The sequence below is a fragment of the Clupea harengus genome, chromosome 8 (genome assembly GCF_900700415.2).
Source record: "Clupea harengus chromosome 8, Ch_v2.0.2, whole genome shotgun sequence".
Taxonomy (NCBI): Eukaryota; Metazoa; Chordata; class Actinopteri; order Clupeiformes; family Clupeidae; genus Clupea; species Clupea harengus.
In genome coordinates, this window is record NC_045159.1 from 30,330,135 (window position 1) to 30,350,779 (window position 20,645).

At 39.4% G+C, this 20,645-nt stretch overlaps 1 protein-coding gene across 1 annotated transcript in view; it reads right to left on the reverse strand.

Annotated features, from left to right (window-relative positions):
* Nucleotides 1–16,660: 16,660 nt before the first annotated feature.
* Nucleotides 16,661–20,645, reverse strand: part of LOC105905528 (glutamate receptor 4-like) — a 66,196-nt gene continuing 62,211 nt past the window's right edge. The window contains exons 15-16 of the mRNA XM_031572699.2: nt 17,723–17,860; nt 16,661–17,491 (exon numbers count right to left, since the gene is read on the reverse strand). Coding sequence (XP_031428559.1) covers nt 17,327–17,491; nt 17,723–17,860 — 303 coding nt within the window. The 3' untranslated portion in view covers nt 16,661–17,326. The remainder of the gene's footprint in view (nt 17,492–17,722; nt 17,861–20,645) is intronic.

Here is a 20,645-nt window from a genome sequence, read left to right on the forward strand (position 1 = left end):
CGGTTTGTTTCCCCTCCTGCAGGTGCAGAACGTATGTGCTAGTCGCCCATTGGCTGTACTCTATGCATTTTGCCACTTTTGTGGCCTAGACATATGTGACATGAGGCGACGCAACTCTCCGTCTTTGTCGTCGCTAGTTCTTTGTCAGTTTGGTGTGTCCCTTGCTTGAGTTCGGCTGCCATAGGTCTAGGATGCCAAGGACCTCTCATGAGACATGCCATACGTCATACTCCTTCCTCTTTTCTCTGATACGGTATGTGTGTCCCTACTCTCTGTAGAGTCTATAGCAGGACTTTTACCCTCCAACGCTGATGTCTATGACTATTGTTCACCACCATTATTACAACGTTTACATATACGTATAGAAGACAATCTATTAGAATACCTAACTCCATGCTCTCATTAGTCGTGTTTCCATTATCAGGCCAGTGCGAGCTAAGGCTATCTTCGGGCCAACCAGGGTTAATGGCCTGGGCCTTAAGTCGCGAGAAGAAAAGACATTTGCGTTTCCTGCTATCAGGCTGACAGCACCACATTATTGCACTAAAACAGGAGTTTTCAACCAGGGGTCCGTGGCGTCGACATATTTATGTCTGAATAGCCAAGTCGCATTGCCCAAAATACTGATGTAGACCCATATTCAGCGAAGAAATTACACTGACAAGTATTATAGGCAGAATATGTGTGCGGTGGGGAGGGGGCGTGGCGGCGGTTACAAACATGAAAAAGAAGGGTACGGGACTGTAAAATGTTTTGGGCCGCGGATTACCTTCTGGTCAGAATGGTGGTCCCTGGGACAAAACCAGTTGAAAACCCCTGCACTAAAACATCCCCTTTACATGCTGCCTCTATGTTAAAATCACCCATCTCGCCCATTTACAACTGAGTGGGTTGTTCAAGTTGGGGTATCATTCGATAAAGTCTGGATGCCAGGCACCTACAACCTAGAACTTAATTTAGCAATCCATATCACAATAGCCCTGAAGACATAGGTTTAACATAATCTAGCTAATAGCATTAGCATAGCTTGCTGTTAGATATCATAGCAAGCTAATGTTACAGGCTCAGTTGTTAAATAAGTAACCTAGCCTACGTTTAAAGTGCACTGTGGACTAGCATAACATGCTAATCATTCTTTGCGATAAATGAGCTTTAATGATAGTCCAGTCTATGCTAACATGTATTGTCCATACATATTGGGTTCATTTGAGCCAGCTGTGTTTTGTATTGAAATATGTTCAGATTTTTTTATCCATGCTGTGGATCATTAGCCTGACGATGTCATACTCATAATTCTAGTCAGAATATGAGTCTGATATCGCTCCATTGGGCTGTGATTATGGGGCGTGTTTCAACCGAACCAGGAGAAAAAATGCCTCTTCGCTCAATTGGTTACCTACAACCAATCAGAACAACGTAGTATGTGACCAGGGCCAGCTGATACATTACACTTTTACCGGATCCCGTAGGAAGGAAGGCAAACACATCTTTTCGATTGACAAATGCCTTAATCGCGTTTCTCTGTTCCTCTTTCAAAATGAATGCACTGTCAATGTCTAAATGGACTCGAATCTATACATTTCAGCTCTCCAGCGGCAGCCATGTTTGTTGAAAACGAATTCAACTCGTGTGTTGGTGACGTTACTGTTGATCATCTGTCCATCATCGTATAAAGCCCGCCTTAACAATTTGATTGGTACGGCCGATATCGAGCCGCAGATAATTTCTCCTCAATGGAGTAATGCCAGACCGAACTTCCCAACCAAAAAATGTGTGGGCGGGGCTAAGTTCGGTCTGGTATCCAGGCTAGTGGATCATGACATGCAAGCGTGTCTACAGCCTGCCTTCATCATGTTTGCAACACAGGGCAAAATTCACTTTTTGGTTGTGATTGATGTGCACCCTGGTATTTTTGCAACTCAAAATTTCTTATCTTTTATATCAACTTTCAATTATGTTACATTTACATTTACATTTAGTCATTTAGCAGACGCTTTTGTCCAAAGCAACGTACAAGGGAGAGGACAGTCAAGCTAAGAGCAATAAAAAGCATGGTGTAACAATAAATACTACTTTACATGAGAATGTTGGTTGTTCTGCCCTACTTGATCAAGCTACCACTGCACATTTTTATTAGCAGAGCACTAATTTCCCTGCTGACTGGCTCCTAAGATTCTCCATTTTGTATTATCTGTTTAGGTTATTTGGCACGTAGGTTTTTGCATACTGACTAGTTATGTTGTTGTAGTAGTGCTGAACCGCTCTTACCTGACCCCACCTTTAACCTAGACACCACCTCAAGCCCCAGTTAGCCCTGTTTGGCCCAAGGGTAATCGGCGGGCCAAAAGCCCCTGGCTGCTAGTTCCAAGGAGGCACGATCAATGGAGTGACCATGGAAAGGCAACGGGCCTTGGCACGCACTAGCTCGCCCACATTTGGCCCGATGCTACCAATACTTTGAATGTTGGCTCTCTCCATTTTTATACAGTCTTGTATGTATCATGTATATACCATCTTACATGCATCATGTAATCTTGTATGTACGTATATGCCACATCTATGCTAATCCTGTGTCTACGAAATTGATCTTCTCGCTCTGATTCTCTCTTCTCCTCTCTTCTCCTCTCCTCCCTTCACTTATTTCTTAATACCTCAATCCCTTTCTATGCATCCGCCACAAACCAATACCAGAGTTGGCAAGGACAGAGGTGTCAATGACACCAATCAGCATCAGATTAAAGTGAGACTCTTAATCATAAAATACAACTGTGCACAGATTGCCATGAATTACCTTGACATTATTATGATCACACTACTGCCCATAGTGTAATGATTAGGGCTGGGCAACGATTAATCACTGGTTTGGACTTTTGTAGCGGCAATTGTAGTGGGCTTCCCTATTGGATTAGGGTCCAGATTATGAGGTGTCATTTAAAACCACACTTCTTTTGCCTATTGGTTTAAGGTCCAGATTATGAGGTGTCATTTAAAACCACACTTCTTTTGCCTATTGGTTTAAGGTCCAGATTATGAGGTGTCATTTAAAACCACACTTCTTTTGCCTATTGGTTTAAGGTCCAGATTATGAGGTGTCATTTAAAACCACACGTCTTTTGCCTATTGCATTGAGCATCAACCACACGTCTTTTGCCTTCACCTCCACCTTTTGTAGACCAATGTATGTGTGTAGAGTCTTTGGCTCATCCAGGTGGTCTTTCAAGATGGCGGAGAACAACCGGTTTTATGGACAGATAAGTCAAAAATAGAACTTCTGGGCTTAAATGAGAAGTATTAATATTGGGTGAAAACCAATAACTATTTTCCCAAATGGATACCTCATTGCAAATGTGACAGGGTGGTAATAATTCGATGGTTTGGAGCACTTTGGCTACCAACAGACCAGAACAGCATGCCATCAATGAGATAACTTTGAATATTGCGGTGTTTCAGGAAAGGTAACTCTTATTATTGAACTCTATTATTGCTTAATTCAATTACATTTGAAGAGGCAGTTTTCAGAAATAAAACCAGGGTGGCTGAGATTGTGGATTGTCTTCATCATATACAATATTCAAATAGGGCTCCCACGTGTCCACTCATTGCTCACACATTTCCACATGTACTAGTCTGGTGTTAGTAGTGCAAACATCTGCATGTGCTTTGTGATATCAAAGACATGAGAGAATACTCCTAGCTACTTGTATTAGGATGAGCTTAGAGAATCAGTTTGCTAGTCATAGAATTCTGGTCCTGTTGTGGTTTCCAACTGTCACAGGCAATAATTTACCCACCAATACTGCTTCAAATACCATACATTAAGCCTGTGCTTAAAAGTCTGAATGATTCATCTTCTGTGGCACGCTGACAGAATGAACAGAACGCTTCAGAGAGATGTATAGTGATTTGGATAAACAATGGTTTCTAGGGCACATAGGCTGTGGGGGAGATGGGATGTTCTAGAGTAGGTTTACCTGAGCGGACACACACGACGGGGTAATGTTTCTAGTCGCAGTGTCAGGATGCGCTACCATTGCCTTTCCAGTCCACCCAGTAGTGAGTAGTGAGGGACAGGCAGTGTGTGGACTTTGAAAGGACAATGAGAAAAGACCACACAAGTTCATTCTTCATTGCGTGTGTGTCTATGCCCATTTGTCCATATGCATATGAGAAGATATGAACATACCATTGCTTCAAACATTCATTACTCACAGACCAAAAGTGACCATGACATGTTGTCATTCATAGCAACAAGGTAAACAGGGGCCAGCCCTAACTCTCTATCTGTGCAAACCTCCCTATATACATCCATACACTATTCTATGTGAACTCAAAAAGCTATGCTGGATACATTATATACATTTATATAAGTTATTTCATAAATGAAAGAATGATGTATTTTAAACCAAAATCTCTACTGCCCAATTTAATTTCTACACGTTTTGTTTCCAGACATTACAGGTCCTTTTTTTCAGGGGGCAGAAGAGGTTTTTTTTCTTTTAACAAGATAGTTTGTTTAGATAATAGTTTAGATTGTGTGAGATTATGTGATTGGTCTCATTATAATTTAACAGCCAATAAACAGCCAAAGTAAGGTCCAAGAACATTTGCTTTCCAAGAACATTTGTTTTTTTTCAGAGAGATGTTTACTCAATTTAGTCATTTTGGAGTATATAGTCTGTGGTGTTATTGAACTGTATTGCGTTAACTTAGTACAGTAGGTGCTCCTATTATTTTATTCACCCCAATTACATCAATAAGGGTAAGCTAAACAACAGAAACATCTCAGTGTATAATGCCATACAGTTCAACAACACCACAAACTGCATTCTCCAAAATGGCCGTACAGTTGAACACCTCTCTAAAACAACTCCAAGAAAAGCTCTCCAACACTCAGGATGTATTGCATGACTGTTGTGTTACACTGGCTTAGTGTTAGCGAGGTGAACACAATACATTGGCAATTGAATATTTATATGATTTAAATGCTTACATCTCTCTACAATAATGGTATTGTACATTTTGGAATATATAAATGATATTTGGAGAATACATTTTTTTTTTGGCCCCATTTGTAGACTTGTAGGCTAAATGCATTCAGCTCATAGGACATTTCAGATTTGGTCACATGAATCCTTTATTAGTGACATTCGTGCCAGGATCAGACCCAGCATTAGCAAACTAGCACATTAATATCTGAATTAAAGGCAAATTAACAACTTTTTGCGGTTCGTAACGTAAGCCACATATATAAATCACTGAACATTGGCAAAAGAACATAAACATGACACTACTATGATCACAAAGTGTTCTGGAGACTTGGGAGATGATTTCTGTGAACAACTTCTCAAAGTCAGCTTGAAACTGAATGTCTCATGTCTGAAGCACCAACAAACACCCATCTACAGTTCATCATCAGGAACCGGTAGAGAGAAAGCTGTGGACCTCAAGCCAAGATACCCAGAGGATCAAAAAAGATCCCTTTTATTGGAAGCCACAATTGCCTTTGTGCCGGAAGGCAGAAGGCAGCTATTCCTCGACAGGATGTCCTATGACAATGCCTGCACCTTGGACCTGCCTTGACCTGACCCCCTATTGGACATGACCCCCTATTGGACATGAGCACCTTGATGCAGCACGCCCACTATTGGACATGAGCACCTATTGGACATGAGCACCTTGATGACATGACCCCCTATTGGACATGACCCCCTATTGGACATGAGCACCTTGATGCAGCACGCCCACTATTGGACATGAGCACCTATTGGACATGACCCCCTATTGGACATGAGCACCTATTGGACATGAGCACCTATTGGACATGAGCACCTATTGGACATGAGCACTTTGGTGCAGCACACCCACTATTTGGACATGAGCACTTTGCCATCTGAGACCTGTTGGTTGCAGCGGCATGTCTGCCACGTTCTGGAGTTAATATGTGTAAAGTAATATACATATCTTACGACATACGTACATAAGTCTGGAGTTAATATGTGTAATGGAATATACATATCTTACAACATACATAAGTCTGGAGTTAATATGTGTAATGGAATATACATATTTGTCAACACACAGAAGTCAAATATTTTAAAGGAAAAAATATATATATTGGCCAAAATCAACTACCTTGCCTCTGGACCCTACATTGCTTTCTAATTTAAGACAATAATATTACAGACACAAGTAACCCTATCCTGATCGATAAGTATTCTTAAACTATACCTTAGTTTCGTTGATGAAATGTTTTAGTTTAAAACATTTAAACACAGATGATGTTTAACTCTACACTATATTTATTTGTTCATAAAGCATTTAGATTATCCAAATAAAGAAGCTTTTGCGAGGCATTTACTAAAGGATGACCGTGGCAAATTCAGCAATTCAGATAAAAAAAAGGGGGGGCCCACCATGAATGAGGTCCCCCAAAACATGGCAGGTGAATCGTGAAGAGCTCATCAAAAAGCTGGACATTGACATAGAATGACCCATGGATATACACACTTGCAGTGCACTGCAATAACTCATGAAGAATACAGTTCGTTTTCTGTAGGTCTAACTGACATATAAGGACAGGTGTTAAATGTTGTAAGATGACTTCAGCTTGAGCCTAATCGTTTTTCAAGACTGTTGAAGTTGTTTACAGTTTTTGACAAAGTTGTTAGTTAACAGAAATGTACAAATATGAATGTACAACACAGTTTAAGTTGGTCTGCCGTGGACTGGAAAGGCATGAGGCTACTATTACAACAGTAGCTCTAACGTTACGTTCGTGTCACCATAGCTTGTGGAGCAGTCCCGATGGCTTTTCGTCTCATATTTCTGATAACGTTTATAAATCCCTTACCTTTAACACTCAAGCCAGTGCAGGTGGTCGTTGATCATACATTGGTTAAGAGAACCAAATGAAGATCACTCCAAAGAAGTCGGACTCAAACTGAAGAGGCGCATCTTTGAGTGGTTTGATCAGAAGACAATCAACTGCGCAGCGGCGAAAACTTGAACTATGATTGGTTCATCCTTAGACCGTAGCCTAGGCTACATTCATTATAAGTCCATTCGTATGCAATATATTCAGTAGCCTAGTTAGAAACTGAATAACCATTTAACAGTAACGAAACATTAGGACGACTTGCTTTACTGTATTGCTGAGTAGAATAGAAACATAGAGCTACCTGTGGCGCGTCCAGTTGTTTTAGACAAGGTTTGGTACAGCTAAAAGCAACAGTAGCCTGACGAGTTTTCATCAAAACTAAGCGAGCCAACTACCTATAAAGCATGCTAAAAACATGATAGCATTCTAACTGGTGTCTATGAGCGATATAATTGTGTTCTGCAGTGGAAGCCTTTCTCCGTCCACAACTATTGCATAGCTTTGACGGCTAACGGCAGGTGTTTCTGTCCTTAACATGACATACCATGAAAATTATTTTGAAGATGATACCAATGTGGTCTAACATGCATAAAAAGTGGCAAATTATTGGTGTTGGCTCAACTCCCAGCTAAATGCGACAGGTGGTGCAGGGGTGCAGACGGGTTTATTTGTATCAAGATGTGAATTCCATGTGTTTACATTGCAATTACCCCAGGGCCGTAACTACAGGCAGTGCGGTTGCACTGGGGCCCGTACGAAGGAGGGGCCCTCTGATAATGCGTTTCTCGTCAGTGACCGTCTCGGAGTGACACTATTTAAACACGCCTGTAGTCAAAGATGAATATGTGTTGATTACAGAAGAGTAGGCTACCTTATGCTATGTCTCCGTCATGGTTTTCATTATTTTTGAGGGAAAATAGTTAGTAGCAATCTATAACACAATGATATGCTTATTCTACATAAACTACGTAGAAACTTTTTAAAAACACTAGTGAAGAGTGAATTACAGTAGTCTTGAGTGTCCAGCATAAGACACACAAACTAGTGAAGAGTGAATTACAGTAGTCTTGAGTGTCCAGCATAAGACACGCACCTTCTATTCTCTCATGGGTTGGGTCAAGGAGGGAGGGTGAAAACCTTTTGTTGCCCTATTTTACCACCCTGATTAATCTGGGGGCCATCTCATGTATCGCGGTCTTCAAGTGACTTTCCATGTTTATCCCAAACCTCATGGTCATTTCATGATGTATTTTTAAGAAAACAACATATCAGTGAATAATAAATAGAACATCACCACTGTCAGGTTTGTGTTGTCTGTCTTGTGCACAATTTAGTCATTGCTTCCATGCACTTAAAAAGCGTCCTCCTCATCCTAATTTTTATTTCGGTGTAGTTGGGTTGTTTCTTGCCGATCTCCCTTTGCCACTTAGCCTAATTGAGGTGTTCCTTGAAACTGGTGTCATCCTCACCAACTGGTTCCAGCTCTAAAACAACCTAAGAATACAGCACAATATTGTATAACAAGTGTGATCAAATCAATAGATCAAATCAAATCAATATCTCCAAAAGATAAAGTCTTTATTATGATGTGTGGGGGCCCATCCATCAGAAACATATCACTTTTAGATTTTGAAGATGGAAAAATAAACAAAAGTGATTCCACTTGTACTATGCTTAACTACAGTGATGGAGCAAGTATGCATTTCAGAGGAATGGCACATATTATTTGTAGCTCAACAAAACGAAAAGGAAAACAAAATTACCTTGTGTGGAGAAAGAGAATCATTGTGTAGCCTACCCAGAATTACAGATATGATCATTGATAATATTGATAATTGATATAAATAATGACAATATTTCACAGATATGATAATGATACTTTTATTAATTGCTGCAAAAACAACCAAAATGCAGGATTTTTACTGGTGTAGCCTTTAATAGGCCTAAATGAAAAATAGGCCTAAATGAAATTTGTATCACTTTCTCCCTATACTTTTCCATTTTCCAATCATGCTGAAATCTTTTCCCAACTTCCATTGCAGCCTACATTATACTACCAAAAATCACTTAATCCCACGAAATACAGTAGGCCTATGCCTATGTCGATTTTTCTTTATTAGCCTTCCAGTTCTTCAAATAATAAAATGCAGTGAATCAAGGAAGTTGTAGGAGGGAACGTTCTCTTACTGAATGCATGACGCACAAGAATTGATTGATGGACAATCTGAGCAATCAGAAAGCTTAGGGCTATTGCAAACGTCTTTTCGCGACGCATGGTAAAGTTAGAGAAATAACTTGGCCATCTATAGTGGTTAGAGATTGGGACGCACATGAATCGCTAATTATAGTATTGCAGGCTTTCCAGATTCAGATCAGATTCCTCTCTACCTTTGAGACTGGCAGGTGTGTCCGGTGGTTGGATATTTGACAGGTGACTTGGTCTCATCACTCGATGTTCACGTAAACAAGTCATTGCCTCGCGCCCATGAGAGTTAATTTCCCTACGTCTCTGCTAACGGTGCTAAGTTGGTGGGACTTTAAAGTAAGACATTTACTACTCATGTAACTATCAATATTTGGTATAATTGATTCAAATGCACGATCATTTGATACAGTAGTGTCGAAGTATACATGAACAAACATGCATGTTTTAATTGCGCGCTAGTTTCCTCGAGACACTAACGTTAACGGTACCTTCCTCTCACTTGATGAATACTGCACAGCAAGCTTTTTTATAGTCGAAGTAGGAGTGCGTTTAACTGCATAACTTACAAACCATATAATCAGGGGCGGTTTTTCCTACAGGCGGTATAGGCGGTCGCCTAGGGCGCCACTCAGAGGGGGGCGCAAAAAACTGCGCCCAGCAAAAAAAAAGAGTTTTTTTTGCACCCCCTTCTATATCTCAAACCAATATTTTGACATAAAAAAAAATCTAACATTATGGTAAAATGAGAAAACGGAAGGGGTACGTACGTCCTTGGTGTTGTCAGAACATGCTAGCACAGTGGGGCGTTTGGTTAGAGTGTCTGTGTGTGTTCAAGAAACTTTGAAGAATGAAATAATGAAGAGGCAAAAGCCATCCGGGGCGCAATTTAAGAAGAAAAGAAAGGAAGAAGAAGAGAAACGTGCCAAGGAGAAAGGTAAATCCTTAAATCCTGGCCTAGAATGAATTCCAGATAAGAAAACGTTCACGAATGCGTGAATTGCCCCGGGCACTTTAGTGGAGTTAAGAAGAAAAGATGTACCTTATCATTGAAAGTTTTCCTACTCCCTGTCACATAGTTCTGTAAGGATTTTACAGAGGCGGGGAATATAAAAAATGATATGTCCATTTATTCTAAAAAGACATGATTAAAATAGGGGCGCACATATAAAGCCAATAGCCATCGCAACAACACTACACATATCTTACTCGTTGTATAGCACACCCATTAAGGAAGCCAAACACGGCAACTTGTCAACAAATGAGGAATACTGGTAAAAATCCAATTGTTGTATTGTCAACTTTATGGATTGTAATCTTGCTAGTTAGCTAACGCGAGCTAGCCAGTGACTTGTGACGTTCCTTGTTATTGCCATTCAGTCGAAACATCAGTTCAAGTTCAGCTGTACCACAATTTGCGTCATTTTCGATGTGTCATGAAATAAAAATTTGAGTAATCATAACAACGTTAGTTTTGGTGGAGCGAGCTAGCCAGAATCATTAGACATGATTCAACTAATTAAGAGCTATGCATCTTGGAATAAAAAAATGTCAGGCTGTCCAAATACACCAAAATGCTTAATAACTAATAGCTACATTTAACAAATAATGATAATACATACTTTTTATATATCATTTTAGATTAACTTTTAGAAGACTAAGAAAACATTATTTGCAGGTGATTGGGAAGATGACGTGGAGGTGTGTGTGTGTGTGTGTCCATAAACCGTGAACAGGGGGCGTGGCCGGAGCGTAGTCCAGCACAGGCGTGACATTTTCTCAGTGATTTGTTCTTGAATTAATGTTTGTTCATCGTTGCGATCGTTGTTGTGTTTATGTGAAAGAAATGCAGTCTTACATGGCAAAATAGCGTTTAAAGGGTTGCAGTTCCGTTTTCGTGGGGGGGGCGCCAGGAGTGAAGCTCGCCTAGAGCGCCAAATGTGCTAGGGCCGCCCCTGCATATAATGACTACGTAATAAGATATTTTTTGTAAGGGATTTGCCTGTTTTTAAGAGTAGTTTGAAATTCAAAGTAATTAGCTCATACTCCTTCACCGTAAAGTTAGGCTTACACTCTAAGACATTTTTATTTGTATTTAGGCCTACTTAACTAAGTTATGTCAACCGGTCCCACCCAACTGTGTTGTTTAAATTGGAAAAGCAATGTACTATTAATGTGAACAACACATATTAAGTACATCTAACTTAATGATCTTACTTTAAATGTACATGATATTGCTACATTGCATAACCACAACAACAATATGTTGGAATTACTGACACCACATTCACTTAACTTAATATGATTGAGTTCAATTTACTTAACACAGATGAACATTATTGATGTGGTAGGTTTGTGTTAGTTAATGCAACCCCTTAGTTGTTCTGCTTAAATAAATGAGTCAAATAAATACAATTTAAAGTAACAGTATGTAGTAATTGTACTTTAGGGTTAGGATTAGCAATTTTACCTTAAAATAACAGCTTAAAAAAATTGGGGTGCTACAATGATGTTTAATATGAAGAATGGCCTCTGTGCCATTGCCATACCAGGGTCCGTGGCATATTACTTCGCTATGTAAGTTTCTGGAAGCCGCCCGAGTACTACTCTCTGCCGTACTAGTAAGTAACTTATTTGCCTTCTTGCTTTGTCTTGTGTTGCACTTGCTTGATGTTTGACTGTGTTAGGAAAGTTGTTGACTCACTAGTTTGTCATAGTGTCAAAGTAAGCACATTTCAACAGGTTTCGCTAGGTTTAGCCGCTAGCATCTCGTTAGCGATTAGCAATTCCTCTGTTGTGCTGCTTTCAGTTTCTGAAATTCACTTAAACTTATTATACTCAGGTCAAATAACACAATAACTGGATTATTGGATATTATACTTTATTATAAAAATAATACATGGCATCTGATATTATGAGGACCGTCATAACTTTTGCCCATTGCACAAACGCGGCCCTGGACCCCACTCAACCACAGTTCCAGAAGACCAATTGATGTGAGGGCTGTGGTGAGACAACCAGGAGAACCGTAGCACTACAGGGAACTCGGGAGATTGAATGAGGTTAAACTGGACCTTCTCATGATGACTCCCCACCATGGACAAAAGGACAAGAGTGGTAACGTGGTTTACAGCACCTCTCCCCAAGGGTCTTCCATCGAGGGGCGGTCACTGTGAGTGGATGGTCCAGGCTGGTTATGGGCAGGTGAAGTTTGCTGGCAAGAGTTAGATCCATGAAATTCCCAGCAGCACCAGAGTCTACAAGGGCCTGTAGGGGGTGCTGTTGGTGCTCCCAGGAAATGATGACTGGAATCTGCAGGCATGAAGTAGAGGGAGTAAGGGTCGCCCCCGTCACAGTCCTCCCTCTCCTGGACGGGGCTGGGCTTTCCCTGCACGTTGGGGACACGCACGAGAGGCGTAAATGATCAGGTCTTCCACAGTAGAGGCAGCATCTCTCCTCCATTCTACGGTTCCGTTCGGCATGGGAAAGGCGGGTTCCTGAGTGACCCCCAAAATCAGGACCGGCCCATCAGGAAGAGAAAGCTGTGCGGTGAGGGACTAGGTGGTGAGAGCACGTCCCACACCAACCATAGCAGAGATGCTATATAGACGTCATAAAATAGGACCCTACACCCAAAACTACAAATAAAAAAAACTAATACAATCCAAAGAAAAGGGACTTCAAAATATAGAAATAGATTTGTATACAGAAAGGAAACTTTAACAAAGACGCATACAATTCTTAGTAAATCTAAAAGAATATGAATATGCTCCAATAAGCTCATCTAAAAAAGATTCTGCAACCACTGAAGAGAAATAGTTTCTTCCCCACCTGGTGCATACCCACCCCTATGATGACCAGGTGAAGCACTCTATGTGGTGGTACCAGTGTGGGCAGTGTGTTCTGCATACAGGGACCCATCAGCATACACAAGGTCCTCCTCACAGGTAGAGGGCGCTGAGGTATTTTCCTGTTCAACTCCCGCTTAGTCTAAACCCATCACATCTCCTCTGTCTTCAGTCACCGCTTCAAAATCCCCTGTGTCTACCACTATTTGTTTCAGAGCCACCGGGAAGACCAGCATCCCAACAGTTCTCCATCGAAACACAGCAACAACATCACTTAAAACAAGATATTTTGGAGGAGTGTCTTATTGTTTCGGCAAGTAAGTAACCATATAATCAGCAATATAATTATAGAAGAAATAACAGTTGGTTAGACTGAGCCACAGCCATGGCCTCTCTTGGATCCCTCACTGATGACTTAACATGCCTTCATGTCTGCTGTATCCATTCTTAAAAAAAAATTCTATATATGAGAGTATTTTAATCAATTTCATAAATCAGTTAACCTTAATTATTTCATCAAACTTTTTTATTTTGTTTTATTTGATCAGAGCTTTTGTTTTAAATTTTTTTTTTATTATTTCTCAGTGGGGTTATCAATCCATCCAATGTTTAGGTGCATGTCCATTCTATCAATGATTAGGATTGACACAGCCTGGCTCAGAGAACGTGACAAGAGACAACACGAGAGGTCGACTAAGAAAAGTAATTTATTTACAACAAAAGTTAAACAAGATAACGAAAATGCTATATAATCCAACAATAGGTCACACCTGTCATCTGGTCTGCTGGAAAGAGACATTTTTTCTCCCAGAGAGAGCGAGAGAGAGAGAGAGAGAGAGAGAGAGAGAACAAGACTGCTGAATGAGGGAGGCTTTAAAGGGCTGAGCACAGCAGGTCCATGCAGCTGATGGCTCTGATTCAGCACCTGTAAAACACAGCTAAACAAGAGACACCCTGTTCCCGATCAAATTACAAGTAGAAAGTAGGCGAAAACACTCCAAAGCACCAAATAGATTCGTTTCAGGCTACCGTGCTTTCAGAGCACTGCCACACACACAACATGTTGCCTGCCCCATCCTTTGGGACCAACTACTTTAAGCGATGTGGTCTTACAAAATGTAGATGTTGCCCAAATAAGTGATACTGTCTTCATGCCAAGTTTAGCAAGGATTGGAGCAGCAGTCTAAGGTTAGTAAATGGTAGGGGGGACTGTCTAATCTATTTTTTTTTTAACCTTAATATTTTCAAGTAAACAACTATTAGAGCAAAAATGTCGACTGAATGATTCAATGATTTAAAAGCCATAGACATTTTGAATCTTAACAGTACAGTTCCAGACATAAAGCCATTTAGACCTAGCAACATTCAGTGCAGGTGCATGGCGTGCTATCTGTAAGACATTTTTATGTTTTTAAATACGTAAAACTACAATATTTCTAAGAGCCAACCATGATGGCTACTAAGTAGGCCTACACTCACTGAAGATCACTGTTGCCATGACGTCACAGTTGGGAAAATATGACATCACATTCATCTCTGCCACTATACTGCTCAAAACATTTATTTCATTTTGTCAGAGGATAAACGTTTGAAGGTCACTCCCCCTCACTCAAAGTGTAACAGTGCCTGCCCCCTCAGCCCCACCCCCTTCCAAAAAAAGACACAAGGAAATGTATTCACATTATTATTTTACTGTAAAAAAAAAAATGGTCAAAATAAATATAATATGTACCATTTCAAACAACATGAGAACCTTTAGTAGTATTACCTAGGAATGATCTGCTGTTAGTTATTTTGGGTTTGTGTGTGTATATGCATGTGTGTGTATGCATGTGTGTGTGTGTGTGTGTGTTGTTAACGTGGATGACTGACAGGAGGAAATTGGTGTGAGCATATACTTCAAAAACCTTCTCTTGGCTGATGAAAACCATGTCTGAAATCATACCCAAACAGGTGGAATGGATTACAGTGGGTGAAGGGCTTCTGTGGCGTTCCTGACCACCCTTTCATTGTCTAAAATCCTGGTCTTCATTTCGGAATAACTTTTCCTGGATTGCTTCCTCTGAGAGACACACACGATACTATGAGTATTCAGAAGGTCCACACACAAGGCTGAGGTGTACACAGTGTTTTCCAAAAAAGGCAAATGCATTGCACAGCCCATGGCTCTTGAGAATACAAACAAAGTCTTCATATTTAATTCCATAAAAAAATCCATTCATATTGCATTTTAAATGCTTCTTTTTTTCACACTCTGAAACGAATAGAAATTAAAAAAAATATCTGAAAATTCAGAATATTTGGTATCAAATGAGCTTATTTAAAGATTTTAAGAAAGCATTTTATTGCCCAGAATGGAAGGATTTCAGTTTGGAGTGGGGAAGGCCTTAATAGCATTCCCATTGTGAATGGTTATAAACTTCAACTGTAAACTTGTATAAATAAATAAATAAAACATATATTTCATTTGCTATCCATTATTGCAAGAAAGTATTTTCTAAAGTGTTTCTTAATCAACTTATTTCACTTGAGACTTTGCTACTTACATTGAAAGAGCAAGTAGGTTGCACAGTGTCCTCCTCTATACACAAAACGATTAGATTATTTATGTTTTCAAAGAATACAATTTCTTCAGTTTAGTAAGCTATGGTGCTTGTATTATTGTATAATTATTAATATTAATAACAATATCTTAAATTCACCCATTTTATTCCATTCGGCAACACTTTCAATTGTCCACTACATGATAGTTTACCATCAATGGTTATGCTTTAACATTGTAACTAACCTTGACTTAACCTGAAGCTGACCCTCACTGTAAATCCCTCATTTTCAACAGATGGTCTGTAAAAATAATGTTGGATCCTACTTTTTGCTACTGATATCCATCTGATGCGTTTTCATTCATGGGACATTCTATCTCAATCAATAACTGAATAATGTTCTGGCTTACCAGTTTAGTTTAGCCTGTAAAGGTAAATCAATAACTGAATAATGTTCTGGCTTACCAGTTTAGTTTAGCCTGTAAAGGTAAATCAATAACTGAATAATGTTCTGGCTTACCAGTTTAGTTTAGCCTGTAAAGGTAAATCAATAACTGAATAATGTTCTGGCTTACCAGATTTTCATTTTAATGAGCACATTAGTGCAATTTTATCACAGACTTCTATGAACAGGCAAACTTGAAGTAACGATTACTCTGAACAAGAAAGGCAGTTTTGATTAAAAAAGATAATCTGGTCCTAATACTACTGAAATGTTATAGTGTGACCATATTTGATGTATTTCCCCTTGAGCAAATAAGCTTTAAGGTGGGGTCCGGGATCCTGGTGAAATGTTGTTGATATTTGAGCTTAACTGCCAATCGAATACAACTCTTCCTTCCATGCTCCTGAAGCAACATTGCTGATTGATTAATAGTGTATGTCTTGGTCTGAGACTGCAGAAACCCATTTTTTATTCCAGATACTGCAATTTTATTTCTATTCTATTTATATACTGTTATATGATTTATTTATATTATACGCCAGATACTATTTTATGACAGGTATTTTCATAAATCACAAAAAACAAAAATGGGGTACTAATAGGCATAAACTTGGAATACAATAATAAAGCTATTGTTCTGAACACTTTTTGTATGTAGAAAAGTCACATTATATCCGTTATAAAGGTAACAGCGTTGATAATCAAAGAACCACCTGGTCTGATGTGCTCCATTTTTTCCAAAAAAAGTCTCAAAGTGTCTACAGGAGTTAATCAAAATAATACCATGTTTATAATGGCTCAATCTGAAATACACTGGAAATCCTGGGTCAAAATGTGATAAAATTGTGTTTCAAATTTCCAAAATGTAATCGTATGTAAGCATATCTTCACTGCAATTGCTATTGGTATGTAAATAAAGAATAATATGGTTGTATTTGAACAACCATGAAAGTACAAGAAATATTCACAATATAACCTTTCGGTAGTAATATGACCAAATATTAGAAGCTGGGGCTCATTCTTGTTCAGAGTACTTGCCACTTCAAGTTTGCATCTTCTCAGACGTAAGATCTCAGGTGACAAAAGTGCATAAAATAAATAAACCTTTTTTCAACTGAAAAGAATAGTCAGGTTGGTATTCCATTTTCCAGTAACTAGCAAATGTTCAGCATGTGTTTCAAGTTAACTAGTTGGCACTAGTGTTCAAATGTGGCACCCCATAATTGTGACAAGTTTGTCTCAAAATCAATCTGATTTTTGCAAATCACCTTTGTTTTACTCCTCTATACATTTGATTTTTGAAATAGTTAATAACCTGTGAATTCTAGGCTTTGGAGGGTAGTTTCAGTCGGGTGTGTATGTATTGGGTGGCATAGTGATGTGGGTAAGGCACTTAAATGGTTTAAGTCTTCATGGCATATCAGAAGGGACCGCAGCCAATCCAGAGGTCTGTCGAAGGGAAGGTCCAGAGTGCACAGCCTTTGGACAGTCTGGACTCAGGACTCGTCCGTTCTCACCCATGCTTCCCGTTATGGATAGACGGGCTTTATGGCGCATGGCCTCGGTGAAGGTCAACTGGAACCCAGGGGGTATGGAGAAAAGGAGCAGAAAAAACAAACAGTAAGTCACTAAACTCATACTCAAACAAGGTTCATCATTACAAATGCAGAGCTTTCATAAGCAGATGTGTAACTCAGAGCACACAGACTTTCCAGCCAACAGATGAAAAAAAAAACGTAAGGTATTTTAATATTTTTATATCAACGCATCAACCATTCTTCTAAGATCCCATTCACATAATTCCACCTTCATTCGCTTGGCTTCGTTTCTGGACTTGTAGCAGAACTCGATGAGGGCCACCAGCATGGCCAGACCCAGGCCCCCCACCAGGATATAAAACACTCCTGCCACATTACTGAGGCTGAGGGCCTGGGAGCTCTTGTCCTGAAGGCAGCGTGTGGAAAGAAGGAGAGGACAGGTCAGACTCATAAGAGTGGAGAGAGAGAGAGAGAGAGAGAGGGAGAGAGAGAGAGAGAGAGAGAGAGAGAGAGAGAGAGAGAGAGAGAGCAATCACACATATACTATTCATTTGGTAAATACATGACATGGCTATACTTAAGACAGACACCATTTGGACACGTTTCACACACACACAGAGACAGATGTGTATGCATACAACATGGTTAAAGACACTGTGCACACTGTGAACATGTGGACATCCATCCATCCATCCACATTGGCATCGGTTGCTTCAGACCTACTCTGGTTGTGCTCCACCTGCAGCTAGTCAAGCCTTCCCAAGAGACATGATGGAATCTAGTTCATTCATATAGTACACATTTATTACAATGAACTCATTCATGAAAGATTTGTTCATCTGAAGCAGGAAAATATTTTCCTTTCAGGTGAGTTTAACTTACAACTATAAATATCATTATGAAATCATCTATCAAAAAACGAACCTTTCTGATTTGTCTAAACGTAGTGTGTTTCAGAATTCTGCACCATTCCAAATTGAAAAATGGACCTGTGACTAATGTAACACCAGTGATTTTACAGAAAGATTTGAAGTGCTAATGTAACACCAGTGATTTTACAGAAAGATTTGAACTGCTAATGTAACACCAGTGATTTTACAGGATGATTTGAACTGCTAATGTAACACCAGTGATTTTACAGAATGATTTGAACTGCTAATGTAACACCAGTGATTTCACAGAAAGATTTGAAGTGCTAATGTATCACCAGTGATTTTACAGAATGATTTGAACTGTTGTTCCTCCATAAAGAGGGGCATTTGTTCATTTCTTTTCACGCAATACATTGTATAATCCTCACTTACTTTATCTTTAAAATTTCAGGAATAATAATTAAAATCCAGTGCCTTTCAAATTATAACCCTTTTATGCGAGACTGAACCTTCCCTCTATAGTTTAAATTGACCTGGAATACTAGGGGAAAACAGGATTTAATAATGGTTTATTCCTTTCATCACCTGCAAGCCTTAACCTGCATATCCATCTATGGGCAAGGCACACATGAATTACAATGTAGATCATTGATTAGCAATTGTATAATTATAAATAGTTTAGTTGATTATTCAGTACATATTAATAATTGAAATAAAGGCAAGAGAGACCAGGCCGCCTAAAAAATAATAGGGGTTAAGACGTTATTTCAATCACATCTAATCAATAAGTATCCTATGATTTGACCAGAAGAAAGCTGCACATAATAATATACAAATGATTTAGTCTTTATAGTGACAGTCAACTTGTGTCTTTGCCTATGCCTAGGGTAAGAAAAACTACCATCAGCCCAACAGAGGCTGATTAACCTCTCTGCAGATTAACTAATATATCTGTTGATAAAATCAACAGATATACTAGCTAAAGAGCCATTTAAATCTTTTCAGGTACAACTTTATTTAGTGCTTTGTTAACCACTTGCCACTCTTGAGGATTATCAAACCTTATCAGTATTTGTATTGAACAAACATATTAGTCTTCAAATTCATGTTAGCTAAAAGTTCTATGAGAATTAATATGGCATTACTTTCTGTTTAGCGGCTGTGTGGATTGTGTGTAATCCACAAATGCTGTTGCCTATAAAAAATCCAATTGTTAACTTGTTAAGTTTTCTTTAATGACACCTGCTGGAAGGATGGAGCAACATGATTGCCTTATGCCCTTTCAATTGGCGCATGAAGGGTTACAGAGTGGCCCTGTAAGGACCATCGGGGGGAGAAAAAGGAGTTTTGGACAGTTTAAGTTTGGAGAGTTTGGAAAGGTCTGAAGACGCTAGCAGGCGTATGGTTTTTAATTCATTAATAGGCTAACATGAATACCTTTTTTGTTTGCCATTGTGTACAATTGTGTAAAGTTTTTGTTTTGTTTAAATTATTGAACATTGAACAATGTTCATCATTATTGAACATTTGTTCACATGGAATCTATTGATACTGTGGCTGCCCGATGTGAGTCAAACGTATGCGCCATTTTACGTCAGTACACTACGCTACCACACTACACCACCACACTACACTACCACACTACACCACCACACTACACTACCACACTACCACACTACACTACCACACTACACCACCACACTACACTACCACACTACACTACCAAACTACACCACCACACTACACTACCACACTACACCACCACACTACACTACCACACTACACTACCACACTACACTACCACACTACATTTTTCAACAAAGCAGACCTTACGTGCCGTAAACAGTTCACGCTTGCGATTGGGCAACTCACATCTACAGCTGACTCTCAACGAGCAACAACAGAGACCCCTGAGGCGTCTAACAAGTGACTTACTGGAAGCCATTACAACTTTTGTGCGGTTTGGTCTGAAGGTAGGAGACCATTTTGATGAACATTGACAAACATCAGCCACGTAACAGAGGATGAAAGAATTCTTTTTCTAGGGTTAATACAGTTATCAATAGTTATTTAGGTAGTTTGTATGCTGCGCCCTCTAGTGGTCAGGTTATACCGTTTTTGTATATCCGCAAGATATAGTCCTAGGTCCACCTTCCAAGTTTGGTATGGATAGAAACAAATTGATACTGACAAATTACATAAATTCCTGTTAATTGAACGTTAACATGAACATTGATATGTTCACAAAACACGAAATAGCAACATGGGCCATGAGCTGAATCAGGAGTAGTTATTTTATGTCTGATGAGTAAAAACCCA